This window comes from Triturus cristatus, chromosome 2_2 (assembly GCF_964204655.1).
Source record: "Triturus cristatus chromosome 2_2, aTriCri1.1, whole genome shotgun sequence".
Lineage (NCBI taxonomy): Eukaryota > Metazoa > Chordata > Amphibia > Caudata > Salamandridae > Triturus > Triturus cristatus.
The window spans coordinates 1,242,364,715-1,242,381,456 of record NC_140582.1 but is presented as its reverse complement, the minus strand read 5'-3'; the positions used below and the strand labels follow the sequence as shown (position 1 = coordinate 1,242,381,456).

At 47.0% G+C, this 16,742-nt stretch overlaps 1 protein-coding gene across 6 annotated transcripts in view; it reads left to right on the top strand.

Annotated features, from left to right (window-relative positions):
- The window catches only part of LOC146863488 (uncharacterized), a 234,510-nt gene extending 218,315 nt beyond the window's left edge, over nt 1-16,195 (top strand). For all 6 annotated transcript variants that reach the window (XM_085642917.1, XM_085642915.1, XM_085642914.1 and 3 more), the window contains 2 exons: nt 1,241-1,406; nt 12,595-16,195. In XM_085642917.1, coding sequence (XP_085499043.1) covers nt 1,241-1,406; nt 12,595-14,265 — 1,837 coding nt within the window. In that variant the 3' untranslated portion in view covers nt 14,266-16,195. The remainder of the gene's footprint in view (nt 1-1,240; nt 1,407-12,594) is intronic.
- Nucleotides 16,196-16,742: the final 547 nt, after the last annotated feature.

Below are 16,742 nucleotides of genomic sequence, written 5' to 3'. Positions count from 1 at the left end.
GAGAGAGAGAAGAAGAGAGGGGGAGAGAGAGTGAGAAGAAGAGAGGGGGAGAGAGAGAGAGGGGGAAGAGAAGAAGAGAGGGGGAAGAGAAGAAGAGAGGGGGAGAGAGAAGAAGAGAGGGGGAGAGAGAGAGAGAAGAAGAGAGGGAGAGAGAGAGAGAGAAGATGAGAGGAGGAGGGAGAGAGAGAGAGAGAGAGAGAGAGAGAGAGAGAGAACAAGAGAGGGGGAGAGAGAGAGAGAGAAGAAGAGAGGGGGAGAGACAGAAGAAGAGGGGGGAGAGAGAAAAGAAGAGAGAGGGAGAGAGAGAAGAAGAGAGGGAGAGAGAGAGAAGAAGAGAGGGGGGGAGAGAGTAGAAGAGAGGGGGAGAGAGAGAAGAAGAGAGGGGGAGAGAGAGAAGAAGAGAGGGGGAGAGAGAGAAGAAGAGAGGGGGAGAGAGAGAAGAAGAAAGGGGGAGAGAGAGAAGAAGAGAGGGGGAGAGAGAGAGAGAGACCTCGTCCATTGTCCGCTTGTGCTTTCCGACGGCATTCACCTTGTCGACGATGTCCCGCCATATTGCAGTTTTGGTGCCCAATGACACGTTGAAGTTGAAGTTGACGAAGAGTTTTTGGTGGTGTTCCATCACCTCCGTGACTATGATCCTGTTCACCTGCGGACTGAACTTCGTCTTCCTCATCTTCTTGTCCTTGCCCTTCCCTGTCCCCGATGTCCTGGGCTGGTCGTCTGGGGTGCTTGTGGGGTTGCGCTCGTCCTCTGCGCCTGCTCCGGCTGCCTCCATGGTGCTTGGGTGTAGGTCAGTTTGGGTGTGGGTGTTTTTTCTACTTTTATGGTGATTTTTTTCGGCCTGCCAAGTTTGTGTTGCAGGCCTGGCGCTGCTTATCGCTGATTTCCTCATCGCGCTTTGGCCCATCGCGTGTTTTTTGGTGTTGTGGTTTGTGTTTTTTATCTCCGTCGTGGTGGTTGTATCGCGGACATTGTTCGCGGTGTCAGCGGACTATCGCATGGTACCGCCTTGTTGTGAATTCCACGTTGACACGGGGTTATTTTCCCACGATGGGCTGCGATATTGGAAGTTGCGTTACGCTACTCTTGCGGTAGTTAACACATGTTCTTGTGACTATCCCCCTGTGTCTCATGCTGACTGCTGAATTCCCCACTAGTGACAGAATGATTGCAAGCCATGCACTCATTTTTATGTCTGATCTGTGATTTTAAGATCATTTTCCTTCATTCTCACCAACAGGCTTCTTCTCCCCTATGAACGTCATGTGCGAGGTGAGGAGCAGATTCCTGTGTCCCCCCCAAGGACGCTCAAGCGTTGTTATCGCAGCATGTATAAGGAGACAACACCAGAACATCTAGTGGCTGAAGTGAAAAACCCACAGCCTGTGGAGAGTCCATCTTGGAAGGTAAGGTTGTGCTCCATTTGTTGTTGGCACGGATGGGCTGAGTGGGGTTCAGTCTCCCAATATTTTAGTGATTGAGAAAGTCAGTTAGAGCAAGGGCAAAGTTAGGAAACATCAGGGCAGTACTCCAGAAGGACGGTCGGTCTTGAGCAGAGTCAGTCACATGCATCCTTGGCCACGTTTTGTCAGCGGTTAATTTCTGCAAAAGATTGCGAACTCCATGTTATTGGAGAGTCCTGATGTGACCATTTCCCAGATTGTCAAGTGGTTAACAATCCTGCACATGGAAGTTGAAAGAAAGTTCCAGAGCCAAGCTCTCATTGAGGAGAATTTACGTGCTCCTGTGCTGGCCTATAGAAGTGAGTGTTAATGGAGGCAGGGAAGGAGTGGAGCAGAGAAAAGTGTAACAAGTGAGTGGGCATTAATTGTTATTCCAGTGTAACAATATACAACCTTACTCATAAGGGGACCAGCCATTAGGTGCCACTCTAGAATTCAGCATTAAAGATAATGGGGTTGCCCTGTGTCCCTCAGAACCTGGGTATACAATATAAACTGCAGTGAGTTCTGTGGAGTAAAACAATTCCTACAGAGGAATCGCACAATGTTGGACAATCAACATCAGTATAGACTGGTCACAAAATGATCCCTTAGGGCAGGCGAATCTCTTACTACTTGGAGGCCTCTATTTCACATCACCTGAAAACAAAAGCAACGCCCATTGTCCAGGGCTGAATCAAAAGCAGGACGTCATAAAGATCAACAAAAAAACCAACACATGACACAAAAATAATTCTGTTATGATATATTCTTTGTCGTATACCAAAGTTATACATCAATTTTCATGACTTTCCTTTTTGATTACTTTCCTTGTTTTATATGTATGAGCTGCCCATAACATATATATCACAAACATTATATTATACTAAATGACATTTACATAGTGAGAATATTGCCGATTCGAGTGTACATACCCACAATGCATGAGACAATGAAAACATTTGGTGTCTAATGTCCAAACTCAGAAGTTCACACTATCCTTTAGCCTTGTTTTCTATGTTAGGATATATAAACAAGCATTGGCATAGCCAATAGGTCTCGCCTTTGGGACCTTATAAGTGTTTAGCCATGCAGCACATTATCCTGGGTGCTGTGTCACCAAGGATTGAATAGCTATACAATTACTCCACACGGGGTCATACAGTCTGGTTCAAGAATACATGCTTGCCTTTGCTGCATGCTTCTTCTTCCTGGGCGGCATTATGATACCAAACACAGAGAAGGCACATGTGACGTCAGATGCACTGGGCACCAGAGCCCAGTCTATACAACATGTATATCTCTTTTTCAGCGTGATCTTTGAATATCCAGTGGCTCATGCAACAGAGAGTTACTGGAGATGATGGGGGGGATACCTAACCATGAGGAAAAGGAGGGATGGTACACTGACTCAGGACATGCCCTTAGGAAGTTGAGTCACTAGTCAATTGAGGGTCAATGCAACGAGCGGGAGGTTCTTTGGAGGAAGATGGTGAAAAGGGCCACTGTGAATTTAATGGTCGCTTGAAGGTTGGGTCATTGCTCACCTCTTCCAAAGCTCCTGCTTAAGTCTGTAACCCTGGCCCTTTGCCCCGGATATGCCCGCGCCTGCGACTTTGCCTCTGCCCAGTGCTTCTTGTTCCCCGCGGCAGTATGATTTGAGAATGCTTGTTTGCTCCTGACACAGATTTAGCAGACCCCGCTATCAGAGGTCATGGAGGCAGGGACATGAGGAATGAGAGGCTATAAGTGGGATAATTGTTCAGCCCAGTGATGTAATCGAGGCCAAAGGGCAAGCGATGTCCCTTCCCTCACACTGTGCATTTTGTTGCATAAAAGATGGGAAACCTCACTTTAGAAAAGCCTGTGTGACGCAGCCATACTCAGTGTGTTGTTACTTGTCGTTGCCTTCCAGGAAGAGGGGCTAACCACAATGCTTTATTCAGTAATTTACCATATAATGTATCAAAGTTTCTCATGAGGGTTTATACTGCAGCATGATAGGGGATGTTTTCAGCTGAGTGGTTTTAGACGTGCTTATATAAAATGACTCCTCTTTTTACACTTCGGTTTGTTTTAAATTGTAAATTAAATAACTGATCATCTTTCTTTCATGTAACCTGAATGATTTATTTTTTTAAATCGAATATAGGTTTTCCTTTTTTTTTTTCACCATATAATCATTTTAGCAATGATTGCGGTTTTCTTGGGAAACAAATGTGTGTTTGGGCATGTTTACACGAGTGACATGGGAGTCACGCCCATTATGTCCTATATGACTTCATTGGTGAGTTAGTGAACGACCGCTTTTAAAGATCAAGAAGGCCCTCATTACAATTTGACCGGTAATCCTGACACGGGTGTAAACGCGTTTGCACAATCAGCATTACTATTTGCGTACAAACTCTGCATACACCTCTGCGTACAGATTTCTTCCGGTGATACGCCCTGAAATGTGTGCGTGTAAAAAAATGCAAGATGCCAGGTTCTGCACGCTTTGAACGGGAGAAGTCATTTGTTACTGTTTTGTTGCACAGCTCGACAGGCAGAACAACTATGAATGGGGAAGTAATGTCTCCGGATTAGAGAATAAACATCCCCTAAAGAATGCTCCATTAATATTGCCTGGATATCAGCCAGGGGTTTATGTACAATGATTAATCCTGTTGCCCTTCATGGGTGGTTTGTGTTCAGTCTATGTTCATGGATCATTTACGTTTTTTCCTAATTTAGGGGAAACTACTTTTGAAGCCTTTTTCTTTTGTAAGAAGAGAAAGCACTTCAGGAACCCCGGTAAGAAAGGACTGGCAAATCTAATTGGATGGCCATATGAAAATAAACATGAAAGCAGGTGCAGTGATAAAACATGAAGAGCGGCACCCGTGTAGACAAAAGTTAGGCGCGTGCCGCTATGATGAAACCTGAAGCGCGGTGTCCGAGAATCATGCGCTGTGTTGATAAAAGGCACCTGGTACTAGGAACAGAACAGCAGTGGGAGGGGAGAGAGGAGGGGTCCTGCGCCTGTTTCCCTTGCGGGAGCGAGCAGGAACCATCTGTTAATTACAAACAGATTGTTTGAAAGCTCGCTCCCGCAAGGGAATCGCCAAACGTGCACACGTTGCCATTCAAAGCACTGCAATGAGTGCATGTTTCTGACTGCAAAACTGAATCGATTTCTAAAGGTCTTTTTCCTATGCAACGCATGCGCGCTGCGTAGGCGAGACCTAAAAATTGAGGTCATGAAAATTGCTGTTTAAGTTTGGTATATGACAATGAATATATTATAACAGAATTATTTTTGTGTCATGCGTTGTTTTTTTTGTTAATATTTATGACTTCCTACTTTTGATTCTTCCCTGGAAAATAGACGTTGCATTTCTTTTCAGGTGATGGGAAATAGAGGCCTCTAATTAGTAAGAGATTCACCTCCCCTAATTTCCTTTTTCTTCCATACATTCTCATCTGTTATTTCTAAGACACACCTGGCAGCTTTCGCAACCTTCAGTGGTTTGGAGAACATTGGCAATGGCTATGTCCAAGCTTTAGTTGGACCCAGTTCCCCTCCCCAAAACCCAGATCTGTAGCTGGACTGCCTTTCTTGACAGTATGGCCAACAATACTGTGTCCACTCTCCCTTATAAACACCCAGCTTTGTTCAAGGCCAAAAGCTTAATTTCTCCCCCACATTAACCTGTATGAGATTTCATCAGTGGTAACATTGGGCATGGTATGGTATAGCTATTGCAAACTACTAATAGCATCCCTCCAAACCACACTCTCAAACCAAACCTTCCTTTAATACTCAATTCCACCTCTCCACTTGCGTATTGTTTTTTAGGTAATACATTAATGTTATCACATGTGGTACACACAATCTGTCCAGGAATATCTTCATTTCAATAACCAGCTCTGAATGTACTCTTTCTCTAGCACTGCTAAAAACTGTATGCCCATTCTTGGTTCCACTTGCTTGACAAACATGTTCTCTGGCCAATGAGAGATATAATCCACCATGACCAGTGCATATATTGCAACTCAACCTAACATGTGAAATAGACCTGACATGTCTAGAGCACTGTTCCTCCGCAATCCTACAACTCTGCTAGCTTTGTGATTCCAATACAGTACTGTTTTCTGCAACTTATCGCTTACGCATCAGTTATGCAATTTCTAACCATGGTCTTTACATTTCTGTACCTTTCTGACCACCAAATATTCGTCCTAAACCTCCTCTTCACAGCATTTATTATTACATGACCTACGGGTGTCATCCGTCATCATTCAGCTCAGAACTAATGGGACCAGCAGGAAATGTTTTCTAGGCCTAGTCGGAGTTTGTGCCAAAAAAATGCCGCCATGCTACGTGGAGTTCCACAAGCGGCGGAGTGCATTAGGTCATGCCATTTGCGCTGATTTTTAGCACTGGGTGTTTTTCCCATGCTGAAAATCGGAGCAAATGGCACCATGCGCTAGAGGGTGTGGCTTCTTTCTGCCAATCGAGTAGCTATTTTACTCTAGCGACAGCTTCCTCAACGCGAACAGAAGGTTTCTCAACTCGAGCGGTAGCGACCATCCGCGACTGCACGCGTTGAGAAATCCTGCAGGGAGGTGGTCTGGAGGAATATTTTCCTAGCTCATGCTCATCAACTTAGTGTGGGCCAGCGCAAGCAAGGAAAAAACTCCGCTACTTAGAGCGTAGCAGAGTTTATCAGAACTCTGCATGCTACACGAAGCGGGGAGTGGGAAAAACTCTGCAAACTCCGTGAGCGGAGCAGAATTTCATGCTCAAGCCTAATCTTTTCTTCTCAAACCACCATCCTACCAAAATAATTCTTACTTTATTCCTTCAAAGGGCCGATCGTCTAAAAGTCGTTCTTCCTAGGCCACCCTCTTTGCACATAAATGCCCACATTCTTCAACACCTCATCATTTTTGACTTCCTTCATCCACTCCTTATGAGACACAAACCTTGTCATTACTTCACCCACTGCAGCTCCCACGCATTCCTCTGCACTCTCATGTGTCTCGGTTTGTCCCAGAAGCGAACTGCACAGGTATGCTGTAGTGACTCCTCCAATGTATTCCATGTTAAAGACAAACTCTTCAAATTGAAACAGTCACGTGGCTGTGTGGGGTGTTGCTTTATGAGTGACACCCCAACAGCAGGCGAAAGCTTCCTTTTCTACAACTGAATCATTAGCCTCCCCTTTCCGCTCCACTCTGGATGCGCGCGCCACGGCTGCAGCCGTACCATCAGCCCCTTGCATTAACACACACCTTAAGCCACAGGTAGAGGTATCTGTGATCATGATTGTGTGGCAATTGGAGCCAAACGCTTTTGAATATTGGGCTAGACTCATCTCATCTTTCAACTTCACAGACTCACTCCCACACTTTTGACTCTCTATATTTTGATATTTTTTTTTTAGCAGTGCCCGCATCTTACACATCTGGATCACAGTTTGCTCCAAACTTTGCACAGCACTCCACTGGCCCTTTGAACAAGTGAAGCTGTTCCATGTTGTAGTACTGTCAACTCCTTTGAAAGGTTTAACCAAAGTTTTCTTTGACTTAATAACTTTGCAGTCAATACTTCGAGCCAGATGGTCCATAAGGTCCAACTTCACTCTGAGCAGGCCACAGTTGCATATCAGACAATACTTCTCTCGCTTTCTGCTAAATCACTGTCATGTCTGTTATAAACACTAAAAACACTAATGTAGTCTGCACTTATCATTCTTATCATCCCCAGAACTGAGAGAGTGTCAAGTCATTCAGATAATGACCTAGATATAACACCTGATGCAACACACGATCTTGGACAAATGTTCACTTATCATAATTTCAACTAAGTCCATCAAGAGAACATCTGTAGAAGAGTAGGATCTGCTTCTTATGGTTACCCCCACTTTTTGCAGATGTATCACTGTTTTTGACTTAGTCTAACTGGACCCCAGGCTAGCTGCTTTCTCCTCTAAATTGATTGCCTGTACTTTAGGTACACTCCAGATTGGATTCTGGGGTACCATTATCAGTCGCTAGTATATGGTATACTATGTACCCAGGACATAGGTACCCCAGAGGCCTCCCAGGGGCTGCAGCATGTATTATGCCACCCCTGAGAGACCATTCAAACTGATACCACAGGTCTGCTACTGCAGCCTATGTAAGGTGATGCATGCACCCTTACCTAGATATAGGTTCACTATATCTATTCTAAATCACTGCACATATAAACCTATCAGTCACCCCTATGGCAGGCCTTATCAATCCTGCAGGCAGGGTGCTGTGTTTTATGTGAGGGTGCACCCGCATGAGCAGAGCCCCTCTGCAGCCTTTGGAACCTATTTTCAGGGGTTGTTGTTTGATGCAGCCAACCATATATTTTTAAGTGCATTATAACCTCACGGTAAATGCTAACTTTAGAACGGCTGCGTAGAAACATGTCGTGTTTGGTGTCAAAGACCTTGGAATCATACCTCCCCGCCAGTTACTGGTGGGGAGGTATGATTCCACCCTTCTAGAGGGACTTCTGTGACACACCGGTACACCCTGTACCAGCTTTCTCGACCTGGGCATCACAAAATGGATGCTGCCAACCACAGACACGAGTCTGCCCTCCTGCTGCTGAGCCAGGCTCAAGCAGGGGAAGGCTTGACAATAGGTTTCCTGTCACAGGGAGGTGTGACCACCTCCCAGACAGGATTTAGTGTATTGGGGCTGGGTGGGTGCACTCTGAGAGTACTTTGAAGTATTCACTGGGAGCACATTTGATGTCCCTGTGCATAGTCCAATTCAAACCGATTGCAGGAGCCATTTGCTCCTGCTCTGGTGTGAAACTGGACAAAGGACATGGGTGTAGCCATCCCTCTATCCTGACCCTCCCATAGGTGGGTCCCCAAAGTTTGTCCCACTCCTTCTTTGGATATAAAGTAAGAACCCCTGACTACAGGACTTTAGATTTTACCAGGACTAAACTCTGCTACAGGACCCAAGTACTTCGACGATCTACACTATGCTGGATGACTGAAGATTCTCCCTTGGAGTAAAGGAGTTACTCCCCTGCAAGGCAGGCACCTTTAACGCATCTGACCGGTTTGCATCTCCCGAGCTCCTGAGGAGTCCGAAGATTTCTGCAACACAGGAGGTGGATTCCTGAGCGTCCCGAGGTCGATCAGTTCTCTCCGCAATCCTGTGACCCGTATCCCTCGTGGGGACCGTGCAACCCGAACCCCTGTGCACTGTGTACTTTTGCAGCAGCATATGCTTTTCGGTGATCCCTGAGGCTGTGCTTTGGTCTCCTTGTAGTCCGGATCCCAAGCAGTAATTCCACTGAAGGTTTCCAGCCTACACTCCACGAGTGTTCCATGGGCTGGTATTTTGTGATTCAGCTCGAGGTCCCTACGCGATCCCTGGTACATTGGCCTGTTGGTCCCTGTGAAGGTAACTTTGACTTTCAGTGGACTTTCCTGGTTGCTCCAGACATGCACTGACTCTCCATTGCTTGGAGAGTCCCCAGGACCTTGCTGGTCCTCACCTTAGCTTAATTACTCTGCCCGCATGGGTTGCAGTTGCCAAGGCTTGTTGGTGTTCAATCCGGACACTGACCCCCCAGCACTCAACAGCTCTCCTCCGGACTTTGGTCCTCGTCGACATCTCCTGGTCCCCGTGGCTGCAGAGTCAAGCATCGCTTCATCTCACCTGAAGCACCCGACATCGGTGGACATTTGTCTATCGTGCCCCTGGTCACCCTGAAGTGACCCAGACTCTTTCCCCTCTGCTTTCAGGTTCTTCTCACCTCGGATACAGGCTTGGATCTCACCGGACACTTTTCATCTTCCCAGCAGCAGCCTTTTTCTGCATCACGCCATTGAAAACGTCGAAGGTTTCCGACATCACTTGATACCTATGCACCCGGCTCCTCTGGGATAGGTAACACGGGTACCTCGGCACTCTCAAGGGTGCTGGCCTTAGAACCTTCTATGTTTGAAAGGGTTTGCTTAAAGTCCTGTCCGAAGTGTCCTTAATCTTTAAAATTCCAACCGCGACTTTCCCATCGGATTGAGTGTACGGAGCTGGCGCCTGTGTTCACAACTGCACCCGTCCTCCGTGGGTCCCTTGTGTTACTACTTTGTGTGGTTCCTTGGGGTCCAAGGGATTCTACGTGCTCTAGGCACTGTGTCTAGTTAACTCGTGGTTGTTATACCACTTTCTTAGTATATGGTTTGGTCTCCCCCTGGAGCTATGTATTGTGCTATTTACTGTCGTTCTAGTGATTTAATATTGTGTGCTTTGTGCTCTAATCTCATAAAGAGGTTAGTAGAGAGTGTTTAGTAATAAATACATATATTTTATACATCTCGTGTGTGGTTCTCCTTCCATTTGGTCAATCAGGAGGTTCTGATCTGGTAAAACAGGCTGCTTTACATTCCTTCAGGACTTAGCCTGAAGGCTGCTCTCCATAGCTACCACTAGGATAGCTTCCAATAAAGGTTGTCTTTAACCTAATCATCAAGAAGGGTCGTTTGGACTGGTACAAGGTGCCCACTTTAATTAGTGGACAGCATATACCAGGCCAACTTCTCACAACATCCATAGGTAAAACATCAAAAGTGTGTAGCCCGAATTGACGTCCCTTCACCTCCCAATTTCTCACAGAATTGTATAAAACACTTATTTGGTGCCTGGATTCTGTAGCCAACATTTCTGAAACTATGTCAGAGATTTTCTTCTCTGATGATAATTGAGTATTTAAGGACCACTACTTGTCCCCTTAAGTGGAAAGAAACTTTACCCATGTCACAGATGCAGATCGAAGTTCCAAATGAGCACGGCACCAGATTCCATCTAGACTGAGGAAGCCTCCAGGAGGACTCCCCGAGGCTCTGTGAAGCATTCCATTCCACCGTCACAAACTGGTGCCATTATTGTGTTCTTGCATTGATGCGATCTACTAGCTCGTGGCGTTGTGCTCGAAATAGCTCACAAGCTATTCCAAACAGACAACAAACCCTGTTGTCCAGGTGCACGCACCACCTCCAAAGCCCAGTCTTATTAATTCTTTAATTATGAGCTAGAGCTAGCATAGGTATTAGAGATAGCACAGCGAGGGTTTAAGGTCTGTAAATTGGGATGTTTTCCCTGTTTTTATTGCTATTGTAAAGCTGGTCTGTTTTTATTATCTTCTGTGATGTTACCAATATTATGTGCAGTAGGTCTTGGCATTTTTAAATAACTATTTTAAAAGTAAATATGTTGAAATACATATTCCGTTTCTAGTGATTTTGAGTGTGTAAATCGTTAATGAACGATCGTTTGGATTACCACTGCTTTCTGTCAGTAACCCAGGAGCACTTATGAATGGGGTGTGGTTCTACGGGGCTACAGTGACCTGTTTTTCACAGTCAGCGCTGGTGCATTGAACTTACTTCACTCATGTCACCCATAGGTGTGAAAACAAACCTTGAAGCACCAAGCCAAAGACTCAGGGGCAGATTTGTCGATCATTCTCGCAGCGCAACGCTGCAAGCCACCTTGCTGCGCTGCACTGCATGGAAGGGAAAGGGCAGGTATGCGCTGTATTTAACATTAAACCTCACATTCCTGTCCTTTTCTAGCACTGGCACGCTTTCGGCTGCGTTGCACCTACACAGACATCCTTGGGTCGTGCTGCAAGGGTCCCTGCGTTGCAGGCAGGATTGTTTTTGTGCAGGAAGGGACACCTTCTTGTCCAAAATTAATTCTCAGCTGCATTTTCCTATTTCTATGTGTGCTGTAGAAAGAGGAAAAATCGAAATGTTTTTCCTCGTTACGCCTCACATGTGGAGTCGTAGCATTCTGACACATTCCCCGGTCTACCACTAATGGTAAATCTGGTGGAACAGCCGTGCTCCACCCATAGAAACGCCTCCCTGGGGCAGAGTAACACAAGGCAATGCTTTGTGCTTCTTTGCATTACTCTAGGTGTACCAAGCTGCTCTTGCGCGGCTTGATAAATCTCACATAGGTTTTGCGTCACCCGGTCACAATAAAGATACACTGCAGAGCTCGCACAGAAGTGCCCACCACCGACCAATTATGGCTGGAAATTGCTTCAAAATAGGGGGAGGGGGCATTTTCCTGCGGATTGGTGATGCTGCAGCCTTGCTAGGAAGTGCTGGTATTGAACTGTTCAAGGTACTGCAGCCAATCAGGAAGTTGTGGTACTGAACCCTCCCCTGCACCACAGCTATCTAAGATACGCTGGTATTGAACTGTTCGCGCGTTAAAACGTTTCCACTTTAGATCAGTGCTGTACATTGCAGCGCACATGCAAAGTGGGAACAGCTAGAAGAAACACATTTTTACTTTTTAACTCCGGCTTCACAGTGGCATTACTTTTGTGCAAACCCCTGTGTACTGTTGCAGTAACACTGTCAACTGGGTGCACCTATTGGGAGCGCTACAGACTGCATCTGAGTTATAGTCACACGACTGCACTATGTATTGTAGAGAGCCCAAGCCACTGTGCCTTGGGAAAGCCAGCACAGATCAGGAAGGACCCAGGTAATCAGGGGGTGTCGGCAGAGCACTGTCGGCTTAGTATCTAGAGACACTAACTTGCATTCTGTTAATGTAGTGTGGAGTCTTTAGTTCTAATTCTCTGTATTGAGGTACTTTACTTTCTGTTAAAGATAAGCTCTGGGCTGGACATTCTGTTACTGAGTTGTGTTCTTGTTGATCTCTGACCTCAAGCACCCCCCACTCCCTCCCTGAGCAGCCTGTGACTGCTCGCTCTCACAACCACTAAGAGTCAAGTGTGGAAGGGGCTGTACTCGGCCCACTGTGTAGAGCCACAATCAGACGTAACCCAGGACATCAGAGGCAAACAACTTCACCCTGCACTGTTGCGGCCTGGTAGGCCTTGCTTACCCATGCTGTCTGACAATCTGTGTGTGTGTGTCAATAAATTGTGTCAATTGGTTGATGTGTGTGTGGTTGCATCTGTGTGTGCGTGTGTGTGTAAAATAACATGGTACGTAGATTTTCTTCCACTTTTTGTCCTTTATGAGGGTTCATTAATGACTGCTCAAAAATTGATGCCTCTTACAAGTTACTGATTTTCTTTAGGCCATTCCTCACAGTAACTTTTCTATTTCTATTGCTTTCTCAGGACATGCCCACCTCCGGTCCACACCATGTCAACAGAGTTGTGTTAGGGTACTTGCCACATGTACCAGACTATGAACAATTGTGGAAGCAACACCACCCGGAACGCACGGTCCCTTATTCCAGTGTTCGAGACCTGTTTACGACTCCTTTACCAGTGCAGAGTGTGCACAGGATATCCTCTGACAACTCCAACCACATCTTAGAGGGTCAACGATGGACACTGAAGAGACGTGTGGTAGAAACGGCAGTGGCGCAGTCACCGGTGGAGCCGTCGAGGCATCAAGCGAATGATGACAATGGAGGCAGGCAGGAGCTTCCCCTGAACTTATCTTCTAAAAGAAGGGTCTCTGAGCCCTCTGGACGCCAGGATGTCCATCCAGATCCTTCGAATGCCTCACCGTGCACCACCCCAAGGTTTCTGAACCACGTCTCCACCCTTTACCCCCCTCATCATATCCAAAAGATTGAAGGACCTCTGAAGGACCCGATTCATGCCACAAAGCCCTGCACAAGTGGACGCGCTTCTGAAGTCAAGAACGCTACAACAAGCACAAGCGCTCCGCAGTGCATGTACCTAAGCAACTCCAATTGCCAAATGAATCTAAAAAAAGACTGTCTTGAGGATGCTAAGTCTGGAACGCACTCGTCACTGGACCTCACCAGTCGTCGAGCATGTATGATGGTTGTTCCTGAGAGACTGGCGGGATGCTACAGCGCCCCTTGGGACAACGACCACCACAGCCTTGCAAAGCCCCTGCCACGTGCCTCGGCAATGCGAATTATCGAGGTTACACAGCCCAGTTCTACCTCCAATGCATGGCCCATCGATGCCAAGCCTGAGAGCCTCTTCCACGCATCTCATGGGGTTAGAAGACCCACCTGTCATAAGTCTGAGCCCCAGCAGCAAGCCCAATCAGACCCGGCTCCAAGGGGGGCAGCCTACGTCTTCTCGCCCTCCTCGATGAAGCAGAAGTATTCATTTAATGCTGGGACTGGAAGTACATTGGTAGCTGCCTCCCCCAAGCCAGATTTAAACCTACCTCTGTATGGTATGGCCCAACAAGACCATCCATTGACTCTTACAACCTCACCAGGCTTGCGGATAGAAGTGTCCGAGAGCAGGACTAGCTTCCCAGGATCATGCCGACTCAACAGCCGAAACGCGCCCACCTCCACTGGAGGATGCAGAAGCTCTGGTCCGACTCCTCTTGGACTGATCAACTCGCGCAGCCATTTTGAGCAATGCAGCCTTCCAGGTCATACGTCATCGCCGAGGACTGCTCAGGAAAGCAGATCATTCGAAGACATGCTCCAAACAAGAAGTGAAGTAAAGCCTTGGCGCGAGCAGCCATTAGCCAATGGACAATGGTCATTGGAAGTGAACCTCCCAAGAGATGAAGGGAAGGTAGACCTTCGCTACGATGACAAGAAGTCAACACAAGCGGTCAGTTATGTGTCTGGAGCCCTACAAAAATATCTACCCCTCGAATCCCACCTTAAACAGGTGTCTGGGGCTTGCTCTGGGGGGCAGAGGCAGACCTTTGCCAGTCAGCGCCAAGGACTTGCACTGTGGAGCCCCTCCAGCCTGCAGAGAGACGGACTTGGGGTCACAGGACAGAAGGGGTCACCACGGGTGCAGACATTCTCTCCTGCTGTGGTGTCCTGGGACTGACAGGGTATTGGGAAGATGAAAGAGTGAAACACAAGTTCAGCAGTATATTTATTTTTTCAGTTTTGTAAATTGTTTTTACACTGATGATAGTGAATGTCAAATGTTCTTGGAGATACCAAATCTGGGCATAAATCCATTCGAGTGGGTGCAGCGCCCAGCTGAAGACCATGCACAGGCCTCATTCGGACGATAATGCTGTTGTCTCCTCCAAGATATGTAGAACAGAAGCCCATCATGCCTCTGAGGAAACAATGGAACTAAAGAAAACAGAATGGTTAAATTAGCACCAGTTTAAGTGACACTGAGCTGGTAGGACTGTGTGACCTCATGTCTTCAGAGAGTCTGAATTCTGCCTCCCAGGCTGGCTGTGGTGAGTTGTGCCTGTGGGAAGAGGCTCGTGGCCAGTGTGAGGAGAGGTCCACGTCGCAGTAGAAGACATCAACGCCATGGGTATTGTGGCCCAGATTTAGGTTTTTTCATGCAACGCAGCAAGACATCTTGCTGCACTGCGCTGCGTGAAAGGGAGAGGGCAGTATCTGTAAAGATATGGCGCATTCCTGTCCTGTCCTTGTGCTGGTGCACTAGGGCCTCATATATGATGAATTGGCAAAGGGCAGCACTGACAGTTTTCTTGCAGTGCTGTCCTATGCCCTGTGCCAATGGGAAGGGGCATTGTGAAAGGGCTATGCAATATGGTGCATTCCGCTCCTTTTCCACTGTGATGACCACAATTTGCTGCTAGTGCCAACATAGACACCCTTGCCCTATGGTGCAAGGATGCCTCCATTGCAAGCAGGATTGTTTTTGTGCAGGAAGGGGCACCTTCCTGCACAAAAACAATCCCCTGAGGTGTTTTCCTCTTTCTATGTCTGCCTGTGAATGTAGCAGACATGGAAAGAGGAAAAACAAGGATAAACAAACATATTTCTCCTCGTTAGGACTGCTCTGGAGAGGCGTAAGCTTATGGCGCTGCCCCTGTTTATCAGATTAAGTAAATCTGGGCAGAGTCAAAATCCATGGGTGTTGCGTGGGAACACCCAAAGTACTGCCCATAGAACGTCTCCTTGACGCAGAGTAAGGCAACGCAGTGGCTTGTGCAGCCTTGCCTGACTCCATATCTATGAGGCCATGCGAAGTCACGCAGATTGAGAAATGATTGAGAGGCCTGCACCACTGGAGCATCAAACAAAGTGACGCTCCGGCGCGCAGGCCTCTTGTAAATAAGCCGTATGTGCTACCTGACGCCAATGCAAGCACCCCTGCTCCATGGAGCAAGGGTGCTTGTTTTACAGGCAAGATTGTTTATGTGCAGGAAGTGACATCTGCTGTACAAAAGCAATCCTCTTAGGGTTTTTCCTCTCCAAACTGTGTTGCAAAATGCAGAACACTATGAAGGAGGAAATGACGAGGAGAAATAAAGATGTTTCTCCTTGTTGCAGCTCCCCTGGGAAGGCATGGCATTACAACACATTCCCAGGTTTACCAGTGTCATTAAATCTGGAAATCCTTCAGAATACATGGGTGGGTGTGTGGGGACACCCACGTTCCACCCATGTAACGCCTTCCCAGCGCAGTGTAGCTCAAGACACTGACTTGCGCTGCCTTGCGCTTCATAGGATTTGCCAAACACCGCAGGGCCATCCAGGGTGCCTCTGCGTGGCAAGGTAAATCTCATTCTAGGTTTTGCGTCAGTTTGCAAAACTTGTAAATTGGGGACTATATATTTTTACAGTATACAAAAGACATATGTTATCACCGGGCCTTTGATATCTGCAGCCAGTTCTCTCATGGATTACTTGATTCAGCCAGTTTCAATGTAGGCTTATAAAACTGTACACAATGTGCCCCAAGTGAAAGATGAGATTTATTTAAAATAAACCCATGTCAAACCTGCTTTGCTATGTACATTAAAACCTATTCTTAAAAAGGGTCCCAGTGACTATGTTCAGAATAGTTATCTATTTTATTTATTTCACAGACTATTATAGCGCCCCTTCATAGAGGTGTCAGTGCGCTTTACACTTAGACTATGAACACAGAGGTATTGGGCATGTTGAAGCAAGTTGGAGGTCCAGGAGTGGGCTTTGGAGTTGGTGGTTGCACAAACATGAACAGGTTTGTAACAACATCCTGCCTGGCCCTGCCTGGCCCTGCCTGGCCCTGCCTGGCCCTGTTAAAGCAAGTTCGTGGAAGAAGGGGTTGAAGGAAGAGAGAAGAAGAGAGGTGGGAAGAGGAGTGGGGGTGAAGAGGCTAGTGGAAGCAGTGCTTGGGTCAGACACAGAGTCGGAGTGAGGAGGGCAGGGATTCTGGAAAGAGGAGGATAATAAGGAAGGTCCTGGAAACGGTGGGTTGGGTTCCCAGATCAGGGCTTCCGTTTTTAAAGAGGGTTGGGGGGTCAGGTAGGGGGTGGTGAGAACGTTTTCCTATTTTCTCATTTCAACAGCCGAGTTCCAGAGACGTGGCTGCTCCTGAGAAGC